Source organism: Lutjanus erythropterus, chromosome 14 (genome assembly GCF_056507025.1).
Source record: "Lutjanus erythropterus isolate fLutEry1 chromosome 14, fLutEry1.hap2, whole genome shotgun sequence".
In the NCBI taxonomy this organism is placed as follows: Eukaryota; Metazoa; Chordata; class Actinopteri; order Lutjaniformes; family Lutjanidae; genus Lutjanus; species Lutjanus erythropterus.
The window spans coordinates 15537373-15554085 of record NC_139330.1 but is presented as its reverse complement, the minus strand read 5'-3'; the positions used below and the strand labels follow the sequence as shown (position 1 = coordinate 15554085).

The following is a 16713-nucleotide window of genomic DNA, read 5'->3' as shown; positions in this document are numbered from 1 at the left end:
GGAGCTAATTCTGTCGAGAACTAGTGAAATACCAATAAGGAAAAAAAGGAGGAAAAACGACTCAATTCAAGGCTGAAATACTTTTGTAGACTTTTGTGTTTTTCTTCAACAATGGACAGTAGAGGAATTTTTCTTGCCTTTTCTCTGGGGCGAACCTCTTCTGAGAGTGAAATACAAACAACTTGGGTTTGAAATATGCTGTGGATTTTTCTGGATGCTAAATTTGGTTTCTTCCGCTTTTCCCTCTCTTTCTTTCAAGCACATTTCATTTCTGTGAGTCAACGGATTCATCCCTCTATTCAGCCACGGGCGGCTGCCTGCCTCGTGTTGATGAAAGTTTGCATCTTTGATTTTTCAACTTTGGGTACAAGCTGTAGGAGAATATTTACCAAACTCCCCGGGCTTCAGGAAGAGTGTGAATTTTTAAATTGGGTGCCATTCCTCATTAATTGCAGTGAGTTCCTCATCAGTTGTCGGTGGGGTCTTATGTTTTCCAAACTCTCCTCTCCCAGACTAATTGTAAATTGCTGCCATGTCCTCCCACGGCTTTGAGAGCAGCAGAATAATTCCTGTTGTGCATTTGTGTGCATTCCTATCACGACTCTGTGAGAGCAGAGGGACATTACCACCACCCCCCATTACCACTAAACACCACTGTCTCCTCTTTAATTAGCCATTCATAGAGGGAAGATCTACTGCACTGACGCTTTTACTGGGACAGATGGGCCTTTTTTTCCTGAGGTGTGTGTATGTGTGTGCACACCTGCATGTGCACATATGTGCATTCATGTGCCGAGGTGGTCAAGCAACAAAGCAGACAGATGCACACAAACTCAATGTTTTTCTACTTGCTTCTGCCCTGCCTGTTTTCTGTCTTTGTTAGTTGAAGTGAATGGGGTTCTTAGGTATATGTGACTGCGCTGATGTTTATGTTGGGAGGGATCCATCCCGCAGTAACCCTCTGTAGAGTTAGACCAAGTGGCTCAAGCTGAGCCGAGCACAGCCGTGGCTGAGGATAGCTGTTTGTTTGGTACTGTACTTAACTTTTAATAAAGTACCAAACTTTTATTTACTTTTATAGTTTTTTTTTAACTTTAGGATTAATAGATAACAAATCAAGAACTAACTGGCTGACTGAATCAAGAATCAAATAGTAAATTGTACAAAAACAGACCTCAGACCCACATACTGCTCTTTTAATGCAAGGGAGGCCCTATTGGCAGGATTGACATGTTGTGCATTTAATACTAAAATTGTGACACCCCTAAAAGTAGTCATTTCCTAGATATCTGCATGACCCCCTAATGAGTCATTCTTGATTAATGCTGACTCATGTGCTAAATGGCTCTAAAGCAGTAACATGTCATTGCTTCCTTGGTTGCCATTTTTGTGTCCCATTATTTTAAAGCATCACCCCACTGAACTAATAAGTTGCAACTCATTACAGTACATTACTACATGAGGGGTCGTAAAACCAGTAATTGATTTTTATGTATCATAGGAAGGATGCCCAACTATTACTTATTGGTTTTGTGCCATTTAGCAGCAGATTCAGCATTAAATCCACAGTGCTTCTATAAGCAGGTGATCAGTATGCAGATTCACAGATATCTAGGATCTAATCATTACACATTGGTTCAATAAAAACTCTGCTCCAGGCACAGAGTTATGCAAGAAGTGCTTGTTGTTGCTCTTTTTCCCCTTTGGTAACTCCTCTCAGTTTCTTTTATCTTATTTTAAAGTGACACCATTTGTTTTATTGTGTGGATAACTGTGAACAATGCACTTTGGACTGAACTGAACCCATAAAAACAAGAGGTCCGCTTCCTACCCACATCCAGAATACTAATTTGCAATTCCACGGACTGCAAATCAATATGGATTTGAGAAAGTTTCCTGAAAGCTACAATTACACTGTCAACAGCGGCTGGACTTTAATATATCCACTGTTATAACTAAATGTCAACCTTCGCAAAATAATATTTACTAAGAATTCCTTTAAAGTAAATAATGGCCCGCAGATGCTGCTTATCATTTGATTTTTCCAGTTTCCAGTTAATGTGTCCATGCTTGGAGTCTCCTGGCATGATGAGAGGGATTGTGTGCCAGCCACATAAATCCAAATAACAGAATAGGTATGGGTCTTTTCATTTGTATATATTAGGATATCGTTTCTGTTGCTGTGCCTATGCTGATCTTAAAATATAGTGTTGACTTACTTTTTATGGCTGTGGTCTGCCTTCCCCAACAGATCATGAATATTTGTGTGTGCGCGCTTTTCCACCCCAGTTCCTTGCTGCAGCTTGTGTGGCCACACTTGATCTACATGTTAAAACCCACATTTACGGATTATTTATTCCGGCTTTTTGCCTCCAAGGACTGAGGTGTTGATTCCTCTCTTCCCTGGTGGATTCTCCTTCGTTACACACACACACACACACACACACACTCAGCCCAGTCTCCTCTCAGCCTCTCCCTTCGGGCAGGGGTTATGCAGTGTCATGCAGGTTAGGTCTCTCTCTGGGGGGTTTGCCTGGAGGCAAACCTGAGAGAAAAGAAGGAGTGGAGTGAGTGAGAAAAAAACAGAAAAAGAAAGATACTTGGGAGTAGATTTGTATTGTGAATAGAATCAAGGGAATGAAAGAGGGATCTCAAGAATGAAAGTGAGTTCAGGCAGGGTTCTGGGGGGGTGTAGTTGTGTGAGGGAGGGAGAGGAGTGGGGGAGGAGAGGAGGGGTAGGGGTGGAGTCGGGGGCTCTGCTATTTGTAGATCCTTGTGATGGATGACTGGTGTGTGTGTGTGTGTATGTAAGAGAGGGAGAGAAAGAGACTGGCTTTTTTTTCTCCTTTCTGCTCTTTCCCTGTTCCCTCTCTCTTCAGGCGAGCAGAGCAGAGCGGGACTGAGTAAGAGGAGGACAGAGACGCAGACGTGTGCAGCTACCAGAGCCACGGCAACTCCACAAAGACAAGAGAGGAGGAAGAAGAGTTTGCAAGGAGAAAAAAGGAGGAAGAAAACAGCTTTTTTTGTACATCAACAAACTGTGGTGGATATCTACATCAAAAGAAATCTAGGAGAACACAAAGGATTTGCTTTGCTTCACAGAGTTTTGTTTTCTATTTATATTCACCACAAATATAGAATTATTCTAGAGGACTTGCGAGGTGTAGCAGGACTCTTGGTTTTTGCAGAGAGGAGACACAAAGGTGGACAGACAGGGAAGTTGAAGAAAGAAGAGCTGGCTGCAGCAGTGGTGATTATGCCTGTCAGAGGTAGCTGTTCTGGGGCAGGCATGGGACTCTGGATGTGGGTGGTGATGCTCTCTGCTCTGCTCATGAGCAATGCCAGCGCCTGCCCAGCCCTGTGTACCTGCAGTGGCACCACAGTGGACTGCCATGGACTGGGTCTCAGGACCATGCCAAGGAATATCCCCCGCAACACTGAAAGACTGTGAGTACCATCTGTACTCTTGCTCCTTATGTGTGTGTGTCATGGAGAAACTCCACGACAGTGTCCTTCTGTCTTCTTTTCCACTTCTGTTTCTGTGCTGTGTTGTATTGTGTGATGCCTGAATGTATTGTAGTGGTGCACATGACTTTGCTTAGACTGAAAGAGAACAATAGCCTTGCCTGTAAAGCTGTGTGTGTGCCTGTGCCTGTGTGTGTGTATATGTGTCAGTCAGTCACTCACTGGCATTCCAGTCAGGTATAAATAGGCATGAGGGACTGGAAAGAGCAGGAGCAGATGTGTGCCTTTCACATGTGTCCATAATTTACTTACCTGCTTGTTTATTCTATGTATTTTTATTCTAAATCCTGAAAGCAAATGGATGGAGCCTAATTTTTGCTCCACTTTTTTAAAATGAGATCAAAAAGTTTAACTTAAAGTTTAAATCATATATTATTGTGGGACAAAGGCAGATTTGCTGTCTGATGTATTTGGGCATATGTTTCCCTCACTCATATCATGTGTCCTGTCTTTATCTCTTCTTTCCCCTTCTCTTCCCTCTTTTCACTTTCCTCCACTCCTAGCCCTATAGACTCCCCTCTCCCCCCTTCTCATGCCCCTGAACGCTTACTCCACAAATTGTTAAATCATGTAGAAAATTAAGCAAATCTGCTACTTAAGTGAGTCTTGCACGAGGATCACGTAGCTGTCTTGTAAAACAGGATGAGGACTTGGGGGGGGGGGGGGGCGGAGGGAGAGGTGAGGCAGACGCCGGCTCGCAGAGTGGAGTTTCTCTGTCTTTTCTGACATTCCTCTGAAATATTCATCAGTAAATCAGAAGTGAGGAGTGCAAGGGGAAATAGATTGTTCTATTTCAGCTTTTAGAATATCAATCCTGAATAAAACATGCGGTGGGAACGGAGGAGAGAAAGCCTGTGTCAGAGGCAGCGTTGGCATAGTGGGAGCTAGCTGCATATTTTATGCTTTTCATATTTAATTTCTAAGAACACCTTTTTTTTTTTTTGCCTGGCGGTCTGCATGTTTCCGGGTTGCTTGTGTGCACATGCTGCTTCAACACTGAAGCAGAGAGGAAGCATGGTCATTTTGTGGTTTCCTTTTACATGAATGGCCATTCACACTGGAAATATACCCTGCCCCTCCACTCAAGAGCATTTTTGTGTTAAAAGTTGTTTGTGCATTCATAGGTCATGTACAGCAGGGGGTTTTATCGTTGTAACATCTCTGGATCTTTTCAAGCACGTCTAACACACTCAGACGCTGCATTTTAAGCATGATGCGTGTAAAGGTCATGTGTAATTTATTCCTGGGTCGTTGCTTTTTCTTTTTTTTTTTGGGTGCGTGTGTGGTGCATGTATTAGCTGTGTGTGTAGGTCATGTAGAAGATGGCTAGTCTCCACATAGACAGGGGCACTGCCTAACAATAGAGACTGTCCTCTTCTGCAAGCCGTTACATAGGTTGATTCATCAAGGTGATTGTGCAAGTCAACGCAGCCCACCCTGCCTCGCGTGAAGGCTGCATGTGCATAGCTACGTTTGGAAAATGAGCATTAATGTGAATGAAATGGTGCAACTGCTTTTGGAGTCAAAGACGAGTTAGTGAAGTTTTTAGAATTGTCCCAGAAATGTTAATCAGAAGCTTTTGTTTTGTAGAAATTTATTTAAAGCTTAAAAGGAGTTTTACATAAGTTAATGAGACCATCCCTGAAAATATTGGCTTTCTGTATAGTTATTCGTAATCCCTGCCACCGGGTCCTATTCCTCTTGAAATCATGTGAAACAAGTCTGTTTACATTTTCACAAGCAAAGTTACATTTAAGAGTATGTCAGGGAATTAAAAAGAAGCAAGAAGACATTTTTATTTAGATCATTTTATTTTGGATGTTATATTTTGTGGTTATTACTGGTTTGTTCACAGGGGCCTCCAAAATCAACAAAATATGAAAGTACCTTGTAGTAGCTTTAAATGACAGAGATTTCAAGTGTTTAATGTTGCAAAACGTACTTGTCTCACTTTAATGGAAGGAGGAGGCGTTGTATTAGTGTTGGGAGTGAAAGCAGACGCAGACCAGAGAGAGCTGACAAAGTAGAAAAGGCTGCACTTCACTTTGCCGTTCTGCTTCACTGTATGTTTAAGGATATCTGTGTGAATGCATGTGTGTGTGTGTGTTTGCCCTAATGTATACAGAGTGATGCTTTTGAGAGATAGAGTGTATGTGTTAGAGAAGGAGGGGGTTGGTTTTGGGAGAAAGTGTGTGTGTGTTTGTGGGGTGGGGTGGGGTGTGTGTGTATGGAGGGTGTTGAGACAGACAGCAGAATCCCATTTGCACTTGTCAGTGTGGGTTTGGATCAGGTCTGACCCCTGGGCTCCTCAGACTGAAGCCTGTAATGAGACTGTGAGCTCCACGTATTAAAATCACACCCTGCCTCGTACGGGCCACCGGCCGCTCCCTCCCCCTCTGATGCATCCATCCTCTCCCTCCGTCTCTTTCTCTTGTCTCCAGGCCTTGTCTATATTCATCTGCTGTGGCAAAATAATGCATGGTAATCTTATTGATATCAAGCTTTGCTTAGAGAAAACCAGCATCTTCAAGGAGAAGTCTGAGTCATAAGAAATTATCAATAATTTTTAAGGAGTAGATGTTTATAATGGTTATACTGAGCGATATGTTAATGGAGCCTGGCAGGCAGAAGGCAGACAGTCATTGAACTCCAACTGCAGAGTGTGTATTTTCAGAGCAATTGGCTTTACATTGACAGACAAGTGATGGTTATAAATAACTGATCAACATACGGTGGACGACTAGTCGTTTATGCTGCTGCACACATCCTGCTCTCCTGCAGAGCTTCTGCGGCCTGCAAAGCTTCCCCAAGGGAGGAGAGGACAGGGGGAAGTAACTCGCATCAACCATAGATTGTACATTAAATAGGATTTCAGCCTATTTAATGTACAATCTATGGCTCCAACTCACTACTTGAATTGATTAAAGGCATAATGTGCAACATTTTCCTATCTTCCTATCTGCAGAGTTCTTGCCCCCTGCCTGAATTTCTCATTATTCTACTGTGATCAGTATATGTAACATGGGTCTCTGAAGTCCTGGGAATGAGGCACAACAATAATCTATCTTTCTGGTGCATTTACAAACAGCTTGGAAAGATTCTACCTTTAAAGTGACTTTAGACAGATAGTTAAGCTTTTAGTGGACAGGTATCGACCAAACCTGCAGCCTTCTCTGCCTGCTTTAATGCTCTGATCTCTTTAACAGCCCTGCTGCTTACATTAAGTGTGTCTCTCATCTGTGAATGAGTTGATTTGCAGAAGGGGAGGAGCTGCGTGTGTGTGTGTGTGTGTGTGTGTGTGTGTGCTTTCATCTAATTGCAAAAAGCCTGCGTATTGATCATGTGTTTTCTGTGCCAGAAAATACCAAATACCCTGTACTGAGATTTGGGGGCATGTTGGAACTCCTCCAGAATAGGGAAGGTGGAGGCTGCACACCATATGTGTGTGTGTGTGTGTGTGTGTGTGTGTGTGTGTGTGTGTGTGTGTGTGTGTGTGTGTGTGTGTGTGTGTGTGTGTGTGTGTGTGTTTTCGTGCGTGCCTGCTGTATAAATCTGATGCTCACTTGTGTTTGTTCATAAACTCAAGCTTGTGCCTCCATATGTGTATGTGCATGCGTGCTGTGAATAAGTAATGTTAGATGAAAACACATGAGGTTCGGTGGCGGTTGAAGAAGAGGGGCTCACCATGTTTATGTATTTGGGGGTCGGAGGTGGGAGGTGTGAGTGTGTGCATGTGCCAAGGAATGCCTGCGGTGTTTTTGGCACCGGCACATTGCTGGTACAACTGACAGCTCACCGGCCACCTGATCCATAATTTACCCTGACAAGACTGAACACAACCTGGCCACTTGCTGCCAACTCTGGCGATGTGACTGAAGTGGAACGAGTGAGATGGGAAAAGACAAAGAAGCTGGGTGAGGGGTGGAGCTGTGGGGGTCGAGAGCAGGATTCAAGGCGAGGTTGGCACAGTAACTGAGGTGGTAATCACTTGTGAAGGGATTATTGCGCAGAGAAGTGAAGAGACGTGTAACTTCACCACAAAGCTAATGAATGAATAAACGAGATTATGTTATTTATTATTAAGGGCAAAATAGGTCTAGCCCCGAGGCGGACTGAATTTCATTCAGGTCTTTTTTTACAGTCTAATATATCCATCCTCGCAGCCGGTAATCCCGTGAGGAGTGATAATGCCTGGAATGAAGATCATTCAGAGAATGTTTATGCTCAGTGGAGGATTGTGAAATTACAGGCCTGGGACTCAGTCAGGTCAATTTACTGCCTGCACTACACAGCTGTGGTCTTTTCTCTTGAACTGAATACCGAGGTGGACGCCATTGCTGTTGCTGTCTTTGGAGTTCAGTGTTTTGTGAGCTGTCTCCTTTGTGAGTCCTTTGTCAGACAAAGTATGTTGTCATATAGGTATTGTAGGACAAAGTAGTTCCTCCTGGGGCACTGCTGTATGTTGTTTTTATTTTTTAAAAGTAGATTCAATAGATATGTTCAAGCTTTTTTTAACACACCAGAAAGATACCAGGATGTCAAATACCGATATTTGGGGTTCGTTAAGTGTCCTGGGCACAGCAAAATTATGAGAAAATAAGAAAATATAGACAGTTCAGATAGAGCCACTACCACACAGTTAGCTGGTCATAACTGATGATTGAAAGGGATTATGTTTATGTGAGTCTACTTTACTTTTCTTCAGAAAAATGTTGCATATTATACCTTTCAGTTGTCTAAGTATTTAGTCACCTACATTTTACATACATGCACTGTACGTGTGTTGTTTGTCTAGGCAGAGTGATGACAGACTGCTGAGCATCAACGCCAGCTGCTGTGTGTCTAAACTCACCCCAGACCCATTGGCCTGCTCTCCTGATGAGCGCAGCTACTTTATGGAAGTGTTTGATTTCGCTCACGGGAGACACACACGTCCCATTGACCCCATCAATGAGACGTGTGTTAAAGAATGCCTTCCAACACCAGTGCACACACTTCTTTTTAACTTGTGCATGTCTGATGTGCTTATAATGTGTGTGTGCATGTGCATAAGTGAGTGTACATGCATGATTGCTTTGCACGCCTATCTAAGAGTGGCTGTATCTCAGCAGACCGTGAAAATTGAATTTTGAGAATCCACCTAGATCACCTTTCATCTCTCAGAAGTCCATCTTTCCTTTTAACCCTCCTGGCTAGCCAGTCAGAAACTGGCAATGAAGAGTGAAGGGGGTGGGTGATGTGTGTGTGTGTGTGCGCATGTGTGTGTATGTGTGTGTTAAAATGCACATCAATGAACACTCTCTTGACATTGTAGATATGCCTTCGTAATCCACATTTCATGCTAGTCAAGATGCTTTTGATGTGATGCAAGTTTGAGAGGAAATTATGGGCAGCAAGCCAGATGTAAGGGGCGCTTGAGATATGCATCCGTCTGAGCACTTTGATATCAGTGCTGCGTTCAGTTCAGCATTGGAGTGTTTTAATATTCTGTGCTTAAAGGGATAGTTCAGATTATTTAAAGTAAGGTTGTATGAGGTACTTATTGATTGTCACTGTCACTTATAGTAGATGGTCAGTCAGCACATCTCCAGTTTGGAGAAGCAGAGAGAAGTACTGGCAAGGAAGATAAGCCTTGCTGTAGACAGGGCCAGCTGCAAAATGAATTCTAGCCACCAAAAAAACCCTCTCAAGAAAATAAAATAATAATAATAATAATAATAATAATAATAATAAAAGATAGATTATTTTGTTGTTGATTTGTTGGTTTGTTGTTTCCTTTTAAACTCAGAAGTTGCACGCTTACAAAAACAACTAAGTGGTGACGGTAGCAGCAGAGCAGCAGCTCCTGTGGTCTGCAAGGTAAAATGACTGATTTTCGTGAATGAGGTCTGGTTGAACAAAAAAGTGTAGGTAATATACTGACAGTCTCTAACTACCTCATACAACCTCACTTCAAATAAACTGTCACTTTTCCCTAATTCTCAAAGACAAAAAGATTAATCTATTGCTAGTTTTAGTCCAGGGAGAATCAACAAAGACTAGCAGCACACATTCTCATATTTTTGCAAGTGAAACCAATGATGTTTGGTCAAAATATAACAGAAACAATTCCTTGATTATCAAAAAAAAGTTGCACACTTTTTTTTTTAAATCACTAAATCAATTGACTTATTGTTCCAGTGCGGTTATCTGCTAGCAGATGAGCCAATCTTAATACAGAAGTGGAGGAATGCAGATATGAGTATGTTCAGTCGGGGGACAGAGACAGCCGAACATAGAACAACTCTTCATTCTTTGGGATCAACAGACAGACAAACACACGTGCAACATCCATCAAATTGCCAGTCGTCAGCGCACATCTGTCAGGCAAACGTCTTCTCAGTCTTCTGTGTGGAATAACCGAAACATAATAGATGTGGCGGAGCAGATGTTTTATCCACATGATACACTTTGCAGTCAAAGTACACATTCATACAGCCTAAATGCCTTCATGCGGGACTCAAAGCCACAACAGAACCTCAACGTCTGTCACTGAACAAACTACAGATACGCTAGAAACCATGAAAGACCCTTCAGTCTCTGCTTCTACTACAGCCCTGTGTGTGTTCTTTTTCCAGCCTGTGGCAGTAACACACATTGGAACAGATGTTTAATTGATTCTCTTCGGCCTGAGAGAGTGTCATAAGTTATCTATGTTCAGAAAGTGAGCTGCTTTCCTCCCTTGTCTTTTCTTTGGCTTCTTTTTCCCATCTCACGGTCTTTTCTTGCTATCTGTCTAATTTTTGCTTACAGCAGCATCTACTACATGAAAAAACTCAATGTCTCCTTGTCAAGGTTGTGCACTCTTAGAAGTAAGGGTTCTACCTGAAGATTCTACCTTAACCTGCCTCTGAAGAACTCCTACTACTTGAAGGTTTTTTGTAAGACTAAATGTTCCATTCAGAACCTTTTTCATCCAAAGGACTCCCTGAGTGTGTTCTAGATAAAAACCTTCTAATATAAAAAGATTCTCGGTAGAGCCCCCTGGATGTGTCTTATCTCTTGGAACACAAAAGGTGCTTGGTGGAACCCTCTTGGTGGGTTCTAGATAAAATCCTTGGAGTATAGAAGTATTCTCGGTAGAACCCACCCAGTGCGTTTTAGATAAAACCCCAGGAATATTAAAGGGTTCCCAGTAAAACCCAAGGGTGGGCTCAAACTTCTTGGAAGAGCCCACTGGTGGGTTCTTGTTGGCACCCTTAGGAGGTGGACAGATTCTAGATAGAACTCCCAGAGGAGCCTCCAGGTGAAACCATTACACCATAGAAGGGTTCTCCATTGAACCTCTCATAGGGGGTTCTGGGTGAGACCTTTCACAGATGGTTTGAGGTACAACCCTTTATGTTGGGTTAAGCTAGAACTCTCTGAAAGAGCTTCAAGTGGAACCTTTATAAAAGGTTCTACCAGGAAACAAAAAGTCTCTATCTATATGATTCTAGTTAGCACCTTTATTTATAAGAGTGTAGTTGTAATGTGAAGGGCAGGTAAAAACAGCACAAGACAGATGCATGTAGCTGTTTAAAAAATGGGAGACGCTCTGCAAGACGCAGGAGACCCTGAACAGGTCAAGGTTCTGAGTGTGTGTCTGTGTATACAGCATGTGTAGGATCTGCTGGATATTTACCTTTCCTATCAGTAATCTTGCTCCTGAGGGCTGACTGAACAGAATGAAAACTGTAAATAGCCCTTGAGGAGCCCAGGAGCTGGAAAACACTCTCAGACGTCTCTGCACACACACACACTCACACTTAGACGCTCGCTGACGCACACACGCACTAAAAATGTACAGTTGAGGGCCTTAACTGCTTGTCTGAAAGCCGCATTTCAATGGGAGGGAATGTTTTGTTCAAGCTGAGCAGAAATCTGACCTCTTAGTGTGGATAGAAGTGTTCCAGTTGGGTTTAAGAGTGTGTTATTTTGGTCATGGTGGTCTGCTTTCTCTCTTTTTCTTTCTTTCTTTCATTTCCTCAGTCTCTCCATCTTTGAGTTGGAGGTTGTTGCAGGCCCGGGTGGTACTGCCTGGTTCCGTATAGCCTGTTGGACCAACTAGTATGTAGGTCACTTTCTCTCCTCGTAGTCTACCAGGCCTCATCTCTGCACTGACGTTTCCCAGACAGCCCGTCAGCTCTTCACAGCTCCCTGGCTACTCGCAACACTCCACCACACTGCTCCACACCGTCGCTTCCAGGCAGCTAACAACACTGTCAGAGCAGCTCTGTCTTCTTTCTGTCTCTCAGTGACTCTATCTTCCCCCCCTCCCTTTCTCTCTTCCTGCGTGTTTCACGGCTGTCACGTCCATATGTTGTGGAGTCTGGAGGAGGAGGAATGCTTCGCTCTTCCGCAGCTTCACAACCTGTTCAGTTCATTCATTAGGGAGCGCGCTCGCTGGTCTGGTCAAATAGCATTATCAGTGTGTGATTGTGGTTAATGAGCATCCACGCTTGTGCTGTACAGGACCTCAGGCTTCTGATCATCAGATTGTTTCCACAGTGAGGAGTTTGGACTGCACCGTGCCACCGATCCTCAATCAGCTGGCTTCTGTCTTCCCTGCCAGGCTAAAGCTGTTCAGGACAAATGGTCCTGTGGCGCTCACAGCAACGATACAGAATGACTGCACTGCAAAAAATAAGCACCTTAATAAGTTATTTAAGTCAAATAAGAAGAAGGGGGCGAGATGCATTTATTTTGCAGTTAAGTCTCGATGATCTTTGACCAAAGACTCACCAATTTCCAATGTGACCTATTGATGAAAGATCATCATGTTGCTGTTTCAGTTTGTCCTTGCTTGTATATCAACTGTATGCTGAAAGAAAATCAGCAGCAGTATAGGAGGGACTGAGTGGCCATGAGTGTGGTTGAGTGAGAAGATAGGAATAGAGGGTGACAGGAATTAAGTGTACGATAAAAGCTGTGCTATTTTCAACTTGTGAAATGCTTTTGTTAGCCTGCTAGCTATGTTTTCAAAGCTTGCAACTCTGCCTACTGTTTTGCCACAGCCTGTTAGTAAGTTTTGCATTGGCAGGTGTTTGGTAGCTGCAGTCTAGTCATGTCTAACTCCAGCACTGAGATATTTTCAATGTGTTGTAGTCAAGACCACTTAATCGTTATGACCAAAGTTATGACCAAGACCACAGTGCATTGAAACAGAGACAAGACCAAGACTTTGGTTGTGATCAAAACACGACAAAGACAGGAGGAAAGTGAGTCAAGACCTAGTGCTGTCATATCCCTAGTTCTCTCACCTAGTGAGCAGTACTGCAGAGTGAAGCCTTTATGTCTAAGCTGACATTACTTAACGTTAATGTAATGTATATACATTAGCTACATACTTTTATGTGCCCTGTCTCATCTTTGTTTATTACAAGCAAAGATTAGCTAGCTTTGATAGCATCCCTTGCACTTAGTTTAACTTTCTTTTTCTTCCTTTCTAAGAACCAACAAAAGTTTGATGTGCTCCCAGCCATCTCAGCAAGTGCTGCATTGCAGAATTTACATACTGCTGTGTGTTTTCTTTTGGACACTGTTTTGCAGTTTGGTTTAAGTAGACAATTTTTTCCTTCTGTGGCTCCTTCCAGACAGCCACAGCTTCTTCTGCTGTTTGCATTCACTTTCTTGGAGTGTGTGTGACAAGAAAGGAGTCAAGTTATTGGTAGAATTTAAATATATCAGGCAATGCACAGGCAATTTAGTGATATCCCTCCAGTTCTAGAAATAAAATCCAGAGTCTTCTTTGTCTGAGACTGAGACAGGAGCAAGTAAAAGTGTGGCTGATTCTGAGACGAAACCTTCAGAAAGTTGTCTTGAGACCGGTCTCGAGACCAAGACCAATCCAGAGTACTACAACACCGCCAACAACTCACAGAGTCCAAAATGTGGAAGCAATTTAACTGAGCAATTAAAAATGGACAGCTGAAATGCGTGAACTTTAAGTAGAGTGGTTGGCCTTATTATGTTTTTAGTTTCTACGTAAATCGATCTTGCTCGATGAAAAGCTGTACAGCCAACAGTAGTTTCCCCTGTGATCATTATGTTCTTTTGCTCTGGCCAGCTCCCAACAGAACACAATTGCCTTCCTCACAGGGGCTGTTTGTGTACATGCCAGTAGGTGTGCTTGTGTGCATTCCTTCTTACAGTATATTTATATGGTCTTTGTGTATGTGTTTAAGAAACAGAGCACATGTGGATATTTGTATCTGAGTGAGTCTATCCGTAAGCGGGCCTTAGCAAGCCAGCGTGTTTGCTTATCCTCCCTCTAGTCTTGGAGTTTCATTTCAAGTAATGTTGCTCAATTTGAACCAGGTCCCCTTCAGCTGAGGGACCCCAGCAGCTGGCAGAAATAAACATAATGAGTTTTTCAGCATTGTAGCAGTGCTCTGAGCCCCTTTGAATTATAGAGACGTGGAGCGGTGGAGCATAGCTGCCGCGTGTCCACCCGAGGGAAGGCACACCAGGAAGTACTCCCAGGCATCAATCAGCTTGGGACGGAAGATAAAGAGGGATTAGATAGTGATGTCATAAATCCACTTGCTCTACAGGAAGTGTGTCAGAGCTGGGAATCCTTACAGAGTTTCCAGAGGATGGAGTGGATTTGACTGAAGCAGTTGGAGGTGGAAATCCTTCGCTGTAGGAATGGGGAATGATACCTAATAATTTTCTGCCGCTAAAGTAATACTGCAGTAGTGTAATGTGAAAACCCGCCAGTACTACAAAACATCTGTCTATGAAAGGAGTGAACGTGCCTTTGCTGCTGTGCCAAAAGGCATTGCTTTGCTTCCTTTGATTGTAAAACAAAGAAAATAGCAGTGACTGATATTGTAGCTAATAAACAGCAGATTTTTCTTGGAGGCATTGACACCATATATTACTTTAGCATACAGTGCGCTTGTACAGTTGAGCACCGCTGAGTTAATGTATGTCTACAGTCCATATTCTCGTACCATTCTGCATTTAAGGTTTGGGTTCATCTAGATTTGTTCATCCATGCAGAACTCTGTGTGTGTGTGTGTGTGTGTGTGTGTGTGTGTGTGTGTGTGTGTGTGTGTGTGTGTTTGTGTGTGTGTGTGTGTGTGTGTGTGTGTGTGTGTGTGTGTGTGTGTGTGTGCACATGCAAAAATTACTAAAGCTGATGTGGATCCCAGCTACACAGACAGGAGTAACTTGGCGAGTTTCCCCTGAGACAGAATACTCCCTTCGGTTAGCAGACATCGTTAGATGGGTCAAACACCAGGAGCTGCAGGATTATATGTGGACCATGTGCTCTTATCATAAAGCCCAGTGTGCACTTTATTAGGAACAGTTCCCTTTTTATGCAAAATGCATGAATGTGCCATTTACGGCTCAGTATAAGTTAACTGCAGAAGGTCACGTCAACATGCACAAGTCATCAATCATTGTAGCAGATGAGCTCCAGAGGGAACGTTATTACCTGGGCAATTTTCAAGGGCCTGATTATCACCTGGGCAACTTCAAGAACTTGAAAACATTGCACGGTTTCTGTTGCAAAATGCCAGTGGAAAAGGTCAGAATATGTCATAAACAGTGTGGGTCCTGACTAGTTAAAGCATCATAGGCTGCTGGTGGCATTTGAGTGTTGCCTAAATGTCACAGCATTTCTGAACAGGTGCGCGGCCAGTATGGGTTTTTAAGATGGGCGCTTTCGGCAGGATCATGCAACATCGTCTGAAAACGTTTCCAGGAACAGTAAATCTAGTTCAGTCACCAGAACTAAGGAAACACTTTAAGATGTTGCATAACAGATTTGATTAGTCAACACGCAGAAACTATGGCATGTCTCTTATTACAGGATAAAGCAAGAGCTCAGTGCTGCGGGAGAAGTGTGTGGTTTCACTTGTTTACGTGAGTCATTTTTCCACATTGTCCCCCTGCCATCCCTCACTCTAACCATTCCTCTCCCCTTTCTCTTCTTCAGTCTTACTCCTTTTTAATGTCCTCAGGGTGTCATCAGCTCTGACCACCCTGAAGATAAGACATTGGGAATCCAGAAGTGTGTGTGGGTGTATGTGTGTGTGCCTATCTGCGTAAGCACCTGTAATGAGCACCACATGTGTGTGTATCGGAGCCCAGGCTAATGAAGCCCAGTCCATTATTTATTTCCCGTGGCCCTGTCGCTTGGCCTGTCGATGCACCTGTGTACACACACATATGCATGCACGCACACACACACCATCTGTCTGTAATGACCGTTCTCGTTCGTACTGCATAGCGCTACAGTCCCTGGAGTGGTCATTAGACGAGAGAAGGAGAGAGTGACTGAGGGAGAGAGACCAATGCTTTCGGCGTAGATTTGGAAACAGTTGCTTTGGGGTTGGGGGTTGCTGGGGCAGGGTAGGCTGGACCCATAATACTCAGAAAAGTGCAGTAGCAGAGAAAAACGTTTGCGTGCTTTGCCTGCTTTCTTTTCCCTCTGTCAAGAGAATACAATCTGCTACTGAGGTTAAATATGAATCTTTCACAGTCCTCTGCAGCAACAAAGGACAACACAAACATTTCTTAGCAGCGGAGGTAACTGAATCCACCAATCCACTCAGTTATCAATGTCATATTGTCAGCCATTATACAAGCAACAGAAATATAGACACAACACTTATGTTTTTGCGCCCATTTATCATGAGTTGAAGTAAAATATCTCAGATTTCTATACACACAAAAAAGGTTTATTTCTCTCAAATTTTGTTCACAAACTTATTAAAATCTGAGTTAGTGAGCATTTCTCCTTTACCAGGATGAACCATGAAATTCATACCCTAACCCTAACCAATCACTCCTCATGCTTAAACCTAGCAAACCCAGCCAACAGAGGCAACAAGTACTAGCCAATCAGAGACAGAGCAGGGGTCACGACTTTGCCCTCCTGGGAAAAAAAAGTTGCTATCTGTAGCCCCATGTGGAATAGGTATAGCTCAGTGCCTAATAAATGTCTTTTATCAGATCAACCCACACATTTTAGAGTGCCCGTTGTGACCTGGCCAACGCACACCTGTGCAATAATCATGCTGTGTAATCCAGCATCCCTATATGCTACACCTGTCAGATGAATTATCTTGGAAAGGGAGAAGTGCTCACTAACACTGATTTCAACAAATTTGGGAAAAAAAGAACAAAAAGTGTGCACAAAACAAGTCTGAGATC

At 43.1% G+C, this 16713-nt stretch overlaps 1 protein-coding gene across 5 annotated transcripts in view; it reads left to right on the top strand.

Annotated features, from left to right (window-relative positions):
* Positions 1 to 2811: 2811 nt before the first annotated feature.
* The window catches only part of slit1a (slit homolog 1a (Drosophila)), a 113728-nt gene continuing 99826 nt past the window's right edge, over positions 2812 to 16713 (top strand). For 4 of the 5 annotated variants that reach the window (XM_084736673.1, XM_084736671.1, XM_084736670.1 and 1 more), the window contains exon 1: positions 3123 to 3447. In XM_084736673.1, coding sequence (XP_084592799.1) covers positions 3257 to 3447 — 191 coding nt within the window. In that variant the 5' untranslated portion in view covers positions 3123 to 3256. Of the gene's footprint in view, positions 3448 to 16713 lie in introns of all 5 variants that reach the window. The other variant, XM_084736674.1, reaches the window with a different exon arrangement.